We start from the raw sequence: 14,496 nt of genomic DNA, 5'->3' as shown, positions 1-14,496 counted from the left end.
CATGTGGGCTTTCACTATAAGCCTGTTGGTCATATTGCTACTTTGGGTTTGCTTGTTGGCCCATAGTTTACAGCCGCCTATGACCACAATGGGCTTCCTTTTGTCACATGGCACATAATTCGTTTTCGGTTCGATCCAGTACCATGTAAGGCCCATATATTCTGAGCTAAGAATGATCTCCACTGTGGGCTCGGTTGACGGCCGTTGATTACATGGGTGACATTTTTAGGACTAATTAATGTGTGTGTTATATCTAGATGCTACTACTTTAAATTGTAGCTAATTATAAATATTGAAATTAGTTGGTTTACTTTTTTTTATAAAACAAGATCAAAATATTCAAATAAATATTTATTTATGGAAAAAAGAAAAGAAATACATAAATTTGAACGTGGAGATAATAATCCAAAAAGTACTTTGATGAATTGATTGTTGTCCGTTTTGTTGTTCGTGCGTCCCCTCCATACGAATTAGGAAGCGTCATCCACTGTATTGCGAATTTTCAAGTACGAGGACCATGTGATGTAATTCTCTTACATCGGACACGTAGCTCAAACCTCCTCTCGCCGTCGGAGGAAGCTGCTGGTGGCGGGCCTTCCCTTTCCGGAGCTCATCGCCGACGGTGGTAATGTCCATTTCATCTTCATCTTTTCCATTACCAATTTGACTTACTGGATTTAATACCTAGAGAATACTTGATAGTACAGCTACCGCTGAGAAAAGAGATAAGATTTGGATTTGAAAGGCCGTCAATGGTGGCCATCTCACCCGGTTTCATCGACGTTCCTTTGCTTCTCCATTACGTTTCGACTTCCATTATTTAATTCCAACCCTAATTTCACTGTTCTACTCCATCTGAGCATTGGTCTTTCACCTTGCCTTTTACAATTCCCATTCTCTTCCTCTGTTTCTCCCTCCTAAAATGGCAGATCCTCAGTCCCAGACAGATTTCTCATTCTTTCAGATATTTCTATGTAGTGCTTTCGCCGCTTGCATTGCCGAGGTAAATTACAATTTGCATAACTGTATGAATCAACCTCTTTGGTTTGTTATATATTGATTTACTTCAGAAGTTATTTGAATTACGCTGATCTGATTCTTGGGGCTCAGTTTGGTCGTTTTGTTGTTATTGTGTTTTAGTTTGTTGTTTGTAATCGTGCAGCTATGTACTATCCCTTTAGACGTTGCAAAAGTAAGGCTTCAGCTGCAGAAGAGAGCTGCTGCTGCAGATGGGGCAGGCCAATCGAAATATAGGGGATTACTGGGAACTATTACCACCATCGCTAGGGAAGAAGGTTTACCAGCTCTTTGGAAGGGAGTTATTGCAGGATTACATCGTCAGTGTATTTATGGAGGCCTAAGGATTGGGCTATATGATCCTGTGAGTGCAGGGTTTTTGCAAATTGATGGATATAAATGACTATTTTCTGCTCTTTATATGGTATACTAACTATGATTATACACTAGACAGGTTAAACTATATTTGGTCGGCAATAATTTTGTTGGAGATATACCTCTTCATCAGAAGATACTTGCTGCTTTGTTTACTGGTAGGTAGATTTTTCATCCTAAACCTGTTTCGTTGTGAAAGAGTAGTTTGTAAGAGGATGTTTGCTGGCCACGTTGGGAAGAGTTTTTAATGTAATGTAATCCAAAACCCATATTTGGATTTTTGAGCCCGATTTGTAACACAAGACTCCTTTTCACTGTTTTCCCACTTCACGATCTCATCTTCATTTTGTATTCAATTATTTTCGCTTTAGAATACTATTCTAATTCGGAGTAATTCTAATTACATTTCAACTCTCCAAACAACCCTTGCATTATTGCTGTTTTCATTGTTGTTTTTCTATCTTTCGGAATGAATATTTGATGAGTAGAATTGTTGGATAATTAGTATATATTAGTTAATATTTGTGTAGTTGATAATTTAGATTAATTAGTGTTTAATTAGTTATTTTTATATTTCATTGTACGACTATAAATAGTCACTTTAGAATTGTGATTGGAAGCTTTTGAAATCTCATTGGAATATAGAACAATGGGTTCTTGGAGAGTTTTCTCTCTTCTAAGGGATGGACTTCCCTTGTTTGATCATGGATTTGGCCTCTAATGTAGTCAACACTTGCATCAATTTTTCTGGTCAAATCTTCTGAGGATGATGTGATTCCTTATTTTGGCAGGTGCCTTAGCAATTTCTGTGGCAAATCCAACTGATCTTGTCAAGGTTCGCCTTCAAGCTGAAGGAAAGTTGCCAGCTGGGGTACCTAGACGTTATTCAGGCACTTTAGATGCATATTTTACCATTATAAGACAGGTTATTCATTTTTTTGTACTGTATCTGATATCCTTTAGTTAGGTAGTTTACTGAAATATTTTTAAATGCAGGAAGGATTGATAGCTTTGTGGACAGGCATTGGTCCAAACATAGCAAGGAATGCTATTATTAATGCCGCAGAACTAGCAAGTTATGACCAAGTGAAGCAGGTATGCGTATGTTGTCTCTTGAATCTGTATTATGGTTTTATAAGTCATTGCAATTACAGTTGGGTTATTTGAATCCTAGTAATATTTTACTTTATACTCACGCAGATGATTTTGAAAATTCCAGGATTCCTGGACAATGTTTTTACTCACCTCCTAGCTGGTCTAGGTGCAGGTTTCTTTGCGGTTTGCATTGGTTCCCCAGTTGACGTGGTAGGCATTATGTCTTCATTTTGATGCCTAATATTGGTCCTACATTTATCTATTTAAATGTTTTCATGTTTCTCTGCAGAGTCTAGTCGATTTGAATCACAATTGTTTCTAATGATGAGTAGTAATGACCTTTCATCAAGCCATATTGATTTTTTTTTTTGATAAAACAACTTTCATCGAGGCTAAAAATGAAAGGTACAAGGGAAAAGGAGACGCATGAAAATGACCCTCAATTTATGAAAGGGGTCCAATTAAGCAAAATGTGACCAATTGTGTAGTTACAAAACTGCTTCGAAATTGAAGCACAAAGAGAAACATGAAATTTAACCAAGGATGAGTTTCAAGCTCTCTTGCTCTAAAAATTATGTTGCTCCTCTAGCCCCAAATGTCCCACGAAATCGCAACACCCCAACTAACCACAAAAATGGCCTTTTTCTTTGAAAGGTGGATTGAGAAGATATTGATTCTGCTCTTGTACAACTAGGAAGTACAAATACCAACACGCGACACACCATTTTGTTAAGAAGTAGGACACGACACGACACGTCGGAGACACATCAATCTTTTACTTGAAAGAATTAAATATATTTCATGCATATAATTACATAAACATATTACATGGTCCCTTACGGTAGTCAGCAAACATAAGAGTTAAGAATTCCTAAACGGCAAAGGAACAGGAATTTGTAAACTGCAAAGGAATAGGATTCGAAGAGGTGAAGGTTGCCGCTTCAGCTTGCGTGAACATAAAATAAGAAAGCTAATATTTGTTTTTTTTTAATCCAACGTTTCATAACTATGTCTTGACCGTACTTTGACCGTGTTTGAAAGTAAATAAAAAAAAAAAAAAATTGGACATGCCAGCTGGCGTGATAGAGACGTGTCCGACACGGATACTTCGTCATATGAGAAGTGTCGGTGCGTCTTAGATTGACAATCTATTTAATTTGTTGTATAATCTAAGAAGCACGGACACGGAAAAGATGCATTTATTTAACCATAAAATTTAAAAGCTACATATCCATTTGTAAACAAAAACTTATTTAAATCACTGAGTCTATACTTCATATGTAAAAAAATTGGTTTGATGCATTTTGCTATGTAATTTTATTATTTTTGTCATATTTGTGTCTACTTAGTATAAGTAACAAGTATTTGATGCATGTTTAAGTCTACCAAATGTTTGTTCTATTTTGACTTTTTACAGCTAGTGTCTAACACATCTATTACACTAACAAGTGTACAATACATGTCTAATAACTAACAAGAGTCGGGTGTAGAGTACTTGCTACTGCTGCTTTGTGTGTATATATATATTAAAGCATCCTTTCTTTCTTTCGGTTTTTTTACTGAATGTTATTATGGAATTGGAACCTTTTGTGATACTACTATAAGACAGCCACATACCGTGGAGACATGAAAAAATTAGTTTACTGCCTAAAGCTCAATTGTTTTCCTAGGCTTTGAAATAGTCCTTTCTAATACCTAGCATCTTGTGAAGTAACCAAGCAAATGATGAGTCATAATGGCTGTTTTTCTTAGTCAATATATGTTCCATTTTTCCCGGATTCTGCTGCTTTCATATCTTTCAACTGTTAGGATTAGTTATGTGATGAGTATATTAAGCTATTTAATTAGTTGGCAATTTAAACCATTTTTAATTACACTATTTCTACTAGCTTCTGTATTTTGTCTTTTCATCTTGCTATTTATGCATTCAGATGAAAGTGGTTGTGAATGGATGCTAGTAGATCTTAATGAAGTTTCTACAGTGTTATTGTAATTTAACTATTTAAGTAGTCTGTCAACCTTGGCTTTGACGCTATGGTTTTTACTTTCCAGGTCAAATCAAGAATGATGGGAGATCCAACCTACAAAAATACCATCGATTGTTTCGTTAAAACCTTAAAGAATGAGGTATGCCTATATCTTTCTGTGTCAATGGTGCTTGTTCTAGTTTCATACTATCTAGATTTCAAAACGTCTATTGACGGGATGTTTGAGATTAGGAGTGAGTTTTTATATTCTTAGGTTATTATTATTGAGTTATAGTTGTTTGTGTTTGTGGTGTATATTATTTTAGTTTGATAAGAAAATAGTAAATGTTGTAGCAAATAAAATAAAATGATGAATGTCAAATAATAAATACTGTAGCAAATTGAGAGTCTTAAAATAGTATTTCCCGTAGCTAATTGAGAATTTTTAAATAGTATTTACTGTAATTAGAGGTAGTCATTCTAGTTTTGCACAATCTTGACCCCAAATGGCCCCTAAGTAACTTCCGGCTTAACAACACTACGCTGAATCTTAAAATTTTGAGGAACCATGCTAGACTGCATATTATTAACTTTTGTTCCAGATAAAATTCAAATGGCTTTTGAAATCATATAGCACAAAGGTGAAATAACTAGATAAAGTAAACTAACTATGAAGTCATGGCCACAATATTATCTTTTTAAATTTTGCTGGGAATTCTACAGGGGCCTTTTGCCTTCTATAAAGGATTTCTTCCAAATTTTGGTCGGCTTGGATCTTGGAATGTAGTCATGTTTCTGACTCTTGAGCAAGTAAGATTTTCAAATTATTAGTTGTTCTTGTTACTGCATACCCAAAAAAATATTCCTTAGAATGCAAAAAAAGAAAAAAAAAATCTTTAGCTTTCCGTAGAATTTATGAAGGAAATGGGCGAAGCATTAAACATATATATTCTAGACCGAGCATCATATATTTAAATGATTCCTTTGACTTCAATTCCCTTTTTTTTAGATGATAAGAATATGCTTACCTTTTTAGCTTCCCTATATGCTAAAAGCCCTTATTTTTGGACAAAAGCAGCTCGAGTTTAGTAGGGTAATGGTTTCAAATTTTTGACAGATTCTTAAAAACATGTGCTAGTCCTACCACATATACATATACATACATATATTTGGATTCCTGGACAATTATATCTTTATAATTACTTTTTAAACGTTCATTTTATTTATATACTCTTCAAAATTGTTTTTCAAATATATTTTTAAAATATAAAGATAAAAGTGAACCAATTACAAAAATACTAAGACTAAAGTAGATTCAAACCTTTTTGCATTCAATTTGTAAACAATTTTTCCACAGCTTTTTTGTTGACTACTATACTCATGAGTCATGAATGACAGACAATCTGAGCTATAACATTGTCAGTCCTTTTTATGTATTTGTTTGATCAATGGCAGGCAAGGAAGCTTTTTGGCCTATGAAACCTTTTGGTGGAAAACTGCTTCTTTGGGGGCGCACCATGGATTTTTTTCTCCTTCAATGATGGCCCCCACGTTTCTCTCCGATTCAATCCAATGTATTATAAATTAGTAATAATAGTAATATACTTATTCTTCTAATCATTCAATAGAGTTTTAACCAAACTCCAGATTTCTTATATTTAAATTTCCCTATGCTTTTAGGGGTTATTTTTGTACCAAGGATGCTTTTAGCAATATGCCATCAACCATCTTCTCTCACATACCCAGTAGTATGCTATTTTATAAGTTAATGGTTAGATGTTTCATTCTCGTAGGTGTTACTCACTGCATACACATGTCATAAATGTTAAAGGGAAGAGAGCTTGTTTCATATGTATTGTCACAAATAGTACACCCATAATCTTTAGCATAATCATACAGTTCTATAAACATGAATGACCAAGTAAAGTCATTCTTTTAAATTACTACATTACAAATAATTAAAGAGGGATTAAAACTTACAGCTCAATAAAAAGGTGGAGCAATGATGATTGTTTAGTATGATGATCATTGTTCTACCATTCATGTCAATTATTATCCTTTTTTTTTTCTTTAGGCCAAACTATGATGCAAACAAATGGAGATGTAAGTTCTGGGTAAGCAGTACAGTAATGCCACAAAAATACCTCAACTCTTGGAAACTAAGAAAACTCTGGCTTTGATGACAGAACCATTACCCAATTTGAACCCAGGACTAACTGGAAATCCCACAATCAGAGAAGTCGATGCCCGTCCACACGAGAATTTCACCACGCTTTCCATATACTGCACATGGAATTCCGCTCCTCTACTAGCCTCAAATTGACTCGGAGCTGGGTCAAGTGAGAAAGCTAGTAAATGAAGTAGCCAGACTGCCTTGGCCAGCCCCAAGAACTCTGCATAGAATTGGCTCCTTGGGTGGTTACCAGCCAAGATTTGTCTACGTTGCTCCGAGTCTCCAAACAAGGATTCCTCCATTTTGGGATGAACAATGGAAAGATACTTCTTCGAGCAGAATTTTCCAAAATGGCAAGTTGGTAAGATTCCAAGAAGCTCAGCAGGGTCCATGGCCTTCATGTCACGATATTGGGTGAAACAGTCTCGCCGAAACTGCTCGGGATTGAGCAGCGAGGAGAGGCTACCATCCATGTAGAAGGTCTCGTGATCGAAACCATGGAAAATTTTGCGGGAAATGTAGGATTCAAGGGCAAATTTGGCATGGTGAGGAGTAGCAACAGTATCAAGGTAGGTGTTGTCACTCTCAGCTATGGCGGATTCTATGGAACGGACTGCAGCTGCAATGTCCCAATGAGCAGAACGCATAAGGGAAAGCAAGAGCGATGTGAAGGCCTTTGAAGCTTCTTTGACTTGGCTCATTGTGGCCTCGAACAGCTCAGGAACAGGGGATGCCGCCACTGCCATAAATTGGTCTCAAAGATTCAATTCAATCGACTAAAAAGGGTAAAAGTTTATCTTCAACTCCATTAATTATGAATAGGGTTCGTTCCTAAGTTCTTTCCTGTTGAATTGTTATAGCAGTATAGCAAAATCAAGTAATTCACTTCAAAACCTTAAACCTAAACCATTTAATGCACGTTAAATCATTCTGATTATGCAATGCGGGGTGTCGTAGATCATAGAATCTAAACATAGAGATTCATAATGTTTACGATTATGATTAGACATGAAGAATTGGAGCGGTTATCTTATCTCATACCTTGACCAAAACTGCAGCTGACCTTCCTCTTTGATTGAGATCTTCCTTTCTTGCCGCCATAGCTGCTGCCTTTAGCAAGTGTCATAGAGTTCTTAAGCTTCTCCTTAAGATTCTCAACCTCCACATCTCTGGCTTTCACCTCCTTCTTCAGTTCCTCCATGGCTGCCTCGTAGGGAGCAACAACTTCCTTCAGCATTCCAACTACGCCATTCCTCCTCCGTCCCCGTCCAGAGCCATGAACAATCAAACTCCGGCGAAACCTCTCTCTTAAAACCCCTAACCTCCGCAACTCCGCAACAACTGCCACATCGGCTACCCTCATCCTCTCCGGGTCCCAAGGGCAATGCGCGTCTTGTAAGCTCACATACGCCTTTTTCATAGCCGAAACAACTTCGAAAACTTCGTTCATCAGAATCTCCATATCCACCAGTTTCTCCACTCCGACTAACTCTCCCTTCGGTACTTGGCGTGCCCTAATCCCTTCTCTACACCAGTCCTCTGCTTCTTCGGCGGCCACCACGACCTCCTCCACCTCCTCCTCATCCTCCTCAAGGTCGTCGGAATCATAACCTACGTCGTGAACATTGCGATTCTTGGAGGCGATCTCGGCGGAATCATGACGGACGGCGGCAAGTGGATGAAGGAGACAAGAAGCTGTAACTCGTTGAATCAGATCGGAGAAATTGGAGACCTTACTGGCCATTTCCCCTTTCTTCTTCTCCTTCAAAGTGGAGCCTCTGGGAGAGAATGAAGAAGAAATGAGGTTTAAGAGAGTGAAGCACTGTTTTAAGGAAGTGATGACTGAATCACTGATAAGGAAAATAAAGAATTCTGACAGTATATATTAATAAAGAGAGACCACCACAAGGAAAGGACCGGAAGAGGCCGTCCACTTTCAACTTACACCTTTCTTTTTCTTAATTCATTATTATTAATTTCTGCTTTGTATTAGATTCTTTTTTTCTTTTTTGTAATTCACTCCATAATATTAAATTTTCATCAATAAATCAACAATCAACATTTTCAATTTATAAAAATATATGAAAAGTAAATTATAAACTCATATTAAACATATTAACTTTTTCTAACTTTTCTTTTTTAATTTATGGTCAATCTTAATTCTTATACTACTTCACTAACTCTATCCAATTTAGCCAAAAACAAATTAAATGTCTATTTTTCTCTTTTTGTTTCTTTCAAAATTTATTGTTTTTGTTTCGGTTTTGTTATTATTTTCACGATGTTTATAAATTTACTTTAATGCTTAAGATAATCATATGATGAGAAAATACGTGACTGACATGGTGTACAACGATAATATTAGCAAATTGGTCATTTCGATACATAGGTGTTACATGAGAGATTTTTTTTTTAACTCTTTTTATTCTTTAGGCATTGTGTAATTGTTCTTAGAGGTATTTACTTATGTTCTACATTCATACTTACATATGAAGTTTACTTATAAATTTGTAAACAAAAGTTATAATTTGAATTAATCCCCCACTATGATTATGGTTATGGTTGAGTATAACCCTCAAATATAAAAGTAACTATAGTATTAACACTGAATTTGACAAAATTAATAGTTTTAAATAAAATGCGATAAAAAAATAATCTAATTACATTTGCGTTGTTCTAGATTTATCGATAAAATTTTATTACAATTTTACACCAAATTTCACTACGAATCAAAATATGAACTTTAGTGTTCTTTTTCTTTTTTCTTTTTTTTGCAAAGGCTAACTGTATATGTAGTTTTCTTTTCCTTTTACCTTTTTAAGAGTTGTTTTCATATTTAAGCAAAATAAACCAAAATATCGATAAACTTAACAAAGTATTAGAGTCTATGTAAGACTATATACATGTCTATTTAAGAAAAATAATAGATAATAGTTTGTTTGTCGTTGTCTACTACAAATTGAACGTGATATTTGCTATATTTGTAACTATTTTCAACAATTTTATCATTTAAAATAATTTTTATTTTATGATTTTTTTTCTACATAATTTAAAAATAATGTTATTGAAGTGGTATTGGCCTCAAATAGAACTAAATGAATATAATTATAAATTATTAATAAGTTAAGATAATAGGTAGCATAGCAAGTTTAACTTAACTGCAATAGATAAAGATAAGACGTTCAAATCTCTCACTCTCAATTTGTACTCTCTGGAAAAAAATGTTTTGAGCAAAACATTTATATTGATTCAATTATATAGGTAAAACTTTAAAGAAAAGAGAACGTTAATTTGGAGTTTTAATTCCTTCATTTTCAAACCTTAATTTTTTAAAGCAAGGTTTATAGATTTAAATTGATTTATTTTAGTTAGTTATTCATTTCAACATGAAGGAGATTCCTTTTTATTTAGTTACTTTTCATCTGAACATGAAGATGAAAAATTTGGATGTCAAATTTTTTAGACAAATGATACACACTTTATTTGATAATCAAATATACATTGAGGCACCACAGGTTCACATGTTATCGAATGAAACTCGGTTCAACTGACATGAAATATGCGTGCACGATTAAAAGACCCTAAATTAAAAATATGATCCTTTCAGATTTTGATAACATTAAAATTGTCCTTTTAATTTGATACAACCACGTAAAAGACTACGTGATTAGATAAAATATGCAATACTATTTAGATTAAAGATTACTTATGGTCATAAACTTTTATAAAAGTAACAATATAGTTCTTGAAATTTGGTTTATAATGAACTAGTCCATGTACTTTCAATTTTGTAACAATTTAGTCGTCGACTTTGTTAAGTAACAATTTAGTTCTTGCACCTTAAAATTTGTAATGATTTAGTCTCCAACGTAGTGTTAAGATCTAATGAGTTTTTTTTTCACAAATAAATCAACAAACTAATTATGAATTTAATATTTATATAAAATATCATAAAATACTAAAAATTTACGTCTAATTTTTATTATTCTTTTTTACACTAGGAAATAAATTAATTCAAATATGAAAGTACAAAAATAAAATTGTTACATAGTACAAAATTAAAAGCATAAGAGCCAAGTCATCATAAACCAACGGCATGAGAGTGAATTTTCACTTTCAAGTACTAGAAGTGTTTTTTTAGCTGCTATTTACTAAAGAAGATTTATCCAACCATAAAACTAAATTCTAGTTATAAACTTTAGGAATGATTCTAATTCTTTCTAAATGGTAGATATCAATTTTACAATTGAACCGTAGTTTGAATCTTCTATGCAAATTTGATCACAAAAAACATACATTTGTTTACATGTTTTTTTATATATAAAAGAAAAAAGAAGTAAAATTTTCCAAGAAAGAAGAAAAGAAGAATTTAAAAGAGATGAATGGGAGGGAAAAATGGGAAGGAAAGCCGAAAGGTAAGGAAGTACCTGCAGCAAGAATAATCAGATCGTAGAGAGAATCTGGATTGTTTCTCCAATGGATCTCTCTGAAAAGGAACCGAGAAAGGCGATTGCAATTGTTCATCTTCAAACTCACTGTTCTTCCTCACTACTCCATTCTTCCTCTTCTTTTTCCTGCAATTAATTGATCACATTAATACAATCGCCATTATAATCCACGTCATTTCCTATCACCTTCAGAATCTGATCGAAACACAAGCCCTAGTTCTGTTTGATTGGAAGAAACAGAGACGGATTTAATTGAGATGAAATTTGAGCGTAGAAAGTGAAGAGAAATATAATTACCTGGAATTATCGAGACGATGAGAGCAGAGAAGGAGATTAGGGAACATAATTGGAGCAGTTTGTGAAACTGGAAAGTGGCGCGGCCAGTGGAACTATAAATTGAATTGTGAAGGAGAAGAAGAAGAAGAAAATGAAGATGATATATAGAGAGAGAAGCGATGAAATAAGTTATTGCTAAAAAGACAAGCGAAAGTGCGAAAGCTGTTGGAATCATAAAACAGAGAGATGGTTCTTCCTTTCCCCCATCTACTTTTTAATTTTTATATCATATTATTACTTGGGGTCTTCGTGTCAATTTTGAGTGTACCTAACTTTATAACATCAAAATAATAATTACTTCCGCATCATCTCCTACAATCCTTTCCATTACCGAGTATGTTTACTATTTCTATTTTAATTTAGGTTATAATAATTTGTATTTGAGTCGTAAACTATTAAACTATTTTTTTTGTTGGATAATAGATAATAAATAATAAATAATGAACAATGTAACAAAAAGAAAAGTATATGACTGAGTTTAGTTCAACTAGCATCTGTGAGATATTTTCATAATATAATACGACATCACTAGAGATTAGAGAGTTTATAAATATACTTCTCTAAAGTTTATGGTAACATTTGACAACTAAAAAAAACTAAAGACCTCAAAATGGGTTGTTCGTATAACCACATGATGAATTCATGCATTCCAATTGAATAGTTGGGATATGAAGTGAGTTATTATAGTCTTGGGTTATTATGATTTGTGTGTTGGGGTGTAAATTATTTTTGTTTGGATTATACTATTATGTGTTTTGGTTTGAAAAAAATAGTAAACCCTATACCAAAATAACAATAAGTATAAAATAGTAAATACTCTAACAAATAGAGAGTTTTAAAATAATGTTTAAAGGATATGTAAATAATATTTATTGTACCAAAAAATTATCATAATATTAGATAGTATCTTTATCCAAAATAATAGTTATAATTAATTTTTATATGAGGAAAGATAGTAACTATTAAAATAATTAAAACGATTGCTAAGTTTAATCCCATAACATTTGGTAAGTATATATCAATTTGATACCAAAGTTTACGAGCATCTATCTTATATGTTGTTTAATTAAGTTTCAAAACTTGTAAGAGTATTTCATAAGTTAATATATTATTAAATTTTTTAACATAGTATTTCACATTTCCTTTACCAATCCAACACTATTAAATCTCCTCGTAAACTTATTAAATACAAAATTAAAAGTTTAGAAATTGAAAGGTTTATGTATATGAACGTGCATGTTAATAATAAAAGTTTATCTTTTTAAAGAAAGTTGTAATTGATATTCCTTAATCTAAAAATTATAAATAATGCATTAAAAATGTGAATGTTAAATTTAAATATAGTTTCCAATTTAAAGATTGTATTTAATAAGGGCTTGTTTAGTACCGTTATTATTTTATGTTTTTTGTTTTTGTTTTCATTTCTTAAGAAACCGAAGTGTCTGGTAATGTTTCCTCTTTCTCGATCTAAAAAATAAAAATGTTTCTCATTTTATAAGAAATTATTGGGAATGAGAACAAAAAAAAAAGTAATTCATCTCGTCCTCATTTCTCAATTATTTATATTTGTTTTTTTCTCAATTCTTTTTATTGGTTTTTGTTTCCTTCTTTTCAATTATTTTTCTATTTCTTTTTTTTTTTCATTTTTATCTGGTGATTTCCTTTTTCTTCTTCTTATATATTCATCGTCTTTTTCAAATAATCATTCTATTTCTTTTCCTCTCAATGTCTTCGTTGTCTTCCTCTTCGTCTCTTATCGTCTTCCTCTACACGACGCCTTCCTCTTTGATGAGTCTGGATTTTTCGCTTCTTCTTTGCGTGAATTGTATTTTCGCTATGGGTTTTTGTCGAATTTGTGGGTTTTTGTCGAATTTGTGGGTTTTTGTCAGATATGTGTTTTAGCCATGAGTTTTTGTCTTCCTCTTTGTCGTGGATTTTCGTCTTTCTCTTGTCGACTCTGTTATTCAAATCTCAATCCTCATCTCATTCTCAATAAGATTACAAGAAAACCTTCATATCTAGGTTTGGTATTTTTTTTTTAATGTTTAATAGAGGACATATATTTTTGTTTGATGTTTAATTAAATTAAATGTGAATAAAATAAAAATAAATTTCAAAGAAAATTAAGAAACGAGAAATAGTTATCAAATACATTTTCTGTTTCTTTTTCTTTTTTCAATAAACAAGAAACATAAACAGTTATCAAACACATTCCTATATCTTGTTCTAAAAAAGAAGGAACAAAAAAACTGAAAATAAAAAACAGAGAACGTTACCAAACAGGCTCTAAGTGTCTATCTATCTTTTAATTTGTTCCGAATAAATCTTTGAAAAATACTTGATAGATCAATCAAACTTTTAAATTAAATTTGTATCTAATATAATAGGTATTAGACATATTTAAAATTTTATGTTTTCTTGGACAAACATTTAACTTTTTTTAAAAAATATTTGTACATATATTTAATATAGTGAAAATCTATTAAACATATAATATCAATGATTTAAAAATCTCTAAGATATATAAATTAAAATATATAATAGGTAGCCAGACGTTTTAGCTAGTGCATGAAGTTTTGGATATGCTACCAAGACTAAGCTTTATATCAAATAGTAAACTAATATATATTTCGAGTTTTCTTGGGAATAATAAGAGCAAAGTTATATATAATGAAGAAGAAAAGATCTTAAAATGAAAGGGGAAAAATATAACATAAATCTATTTACTTCATCTTTAGATTTACTTCCATGAAGTAGAAATATTTTATATGAAATGTAATTAAATATTTTGTCAAATAGATGTGCAAAAATAAATCTATACACTATTTGGACGTAAATATAAAAATCATTGCAAAGTACAAATGGTTTCACTATTTGGTATTTTGGTGGAAGCTGTTTGGATAGAAACTTTTCTTTAAAATAAATACTAAATATCTTTTTTAAAAAATCATTAAATTTAGATTTCACTTATTCTTGATTTCAATTTAATAATTAGATTTTCAATTTTCACAATTTCTTTTATTGAAATTTAAGTTTTGTTTCAATTTAGTTATTATTGGTAAAAATTTTAATCTCAACTTTTATT

The 14,496-nt window shown here is 32.3% G+C and overlaps 2 protein-coding genes across 3 annotated transcripts; one reads left to right on the top strand and one right to left on the bottom strand.

Annotated features, from left to right (window-relative positions):
* The first annotated feature begins 405 nt into the window (after nucleotides 1–405).
* On the top strand, nucleotides 406–6,193 carry LOC101208960 (mitochondrial uncoupling protein 2). Of its 2 annotated transcripts, XM_011658835.2 has the most exons (10): nucleotides 406–625; nucleotides 708–1,003; nucleotides 1,163–1,381; nucleotides 1,472–1,550; nucleotides 2,184–2,317; nucleotides 2,389–2,487; nucleotides 2,593–2,697; nucleotides 4,540–4,614; nucleotides 5,178–5,264; nucleotides 5,910–6,193. In XM_011658835.2, the coding sequence occupies exons 2-10, from the start codon at nucleotides 923–925 to the stop codon at nucleotides 5,931–5,933; spliced, it is 903 nt and encodes a 300-aa protein (XP_011657137.1). In that variant the 5' UTR covers nucleotides 406–625; nucleotides 708–922; the 3' UTR covers nucleotides 5,934–6,193. The 2 variants fall into 2 exon arrangements, with proteins under 2 accessions (XP_011657137.1, XP_004143141.1); XM_004143093.3 differs by having other exon boundaries at nucleotides 406–1,003.
* A 116-nt stretch (nucleotides 6,194–6,309) lies between these two features.
* On the bottom strand, nucleotides 6,310–11,529 carry LOC101208715 (protein GRAVITROPIC IN THE LIGHT 1). The gene is made up of 4 exons (XM_004143092.3): nucleotides 11,373–11,529; nucleotides 11,055–11,201; nucleotides 7,669–8,405; nucleotides 6,310–7,366 (listed from the first exon to the last, which is right to left on the bottom strand). Exons 1-4 carry the CDS (start codon nucleotides 11,417–11,419, stop codon nucleotides 6,600–6,602), a joined length of 1,698 nt encoding a protein of 565 aa, XP_004143140.2. The 5' UTR covers nucleotides 11,420–11,529; the 3' UTR covers nucleotides 6,310–6,599.
* Between the last annotated feature and the right edge of the window lie 2,967 nt (nucleotides 11,530–14,496).

Source organism: Cucumis sativus, chromosome 6 (genome assembly GCF_000004075.3).
Source record: "Cucumis sativus cultivar 9930 chromosome 6, Cucumber_9930_V3, whole genome shotgun sequence".
Taxonomy (NCBI): domain Eukaryota; kingdom Viridiplantae; phylum Streptophyta; class Magnoliopsida; order Cucurbitales; family Cucurbitaceae; genus Cucumis; species Cucumis sativus.
The sequence above is the reverse complement of the archived record's forward strand: the minus strand, read 5'-3'. Positions and strand labels throughout refer to the sequence as shown.

What these genes read in the sequence shown, in the direction of transcription:
- LOC101208960 (XM_011658835.2), top strand. Translation starts at nt 923, where the DNA reads ATGGCAGATCCTCAGTCCCAGACAGATTTCTCATTCTTTCAGATATTT. An exon ending in GGATTGGGCTATATGATCCT is followed by an intron (nt 1,382 to 1,471) that starts GTGAGTGCAGGG and finishes TACACTAGACAG; the next exon opens with GTTAAACTATATTTGGTCGG. An exon ending in GTTATGACCAAGTGAAGCAG is followed by an intron (nt 2,488 to 2,592) that starts GTATGCGTATGT and finishes ATACTCACGCAG; the next exon opens with ATGATTTTGAAAATTCCAGG.
- LOC101208715 (XM_004143092.3), bottom strand. Translation starts at nt 11,419, where the DNA reads ATGTTCCCTAATCTCCTTCTCTGCTCTCATCGTCTCGATAATTCCAG. An exon ending in TCTGATTATTCTTGCTGCAG is followed by an intron (nt 8,406 to 11,054) that starts GTACTTCCTTAC and finishes ATTCTCTCCCAG; the next exon opens with AGGCTCCACTTTGAAGGAGA. An exon ending in CAGCTGCAGTTTTGGTCAAG is followed by an intron (nt 7,367 to 7,668) that starts GTATGAGATAAG and finishes AATTTATGGCAG; the next exon opens with TGGCGGCATCCCCTGTTCCT.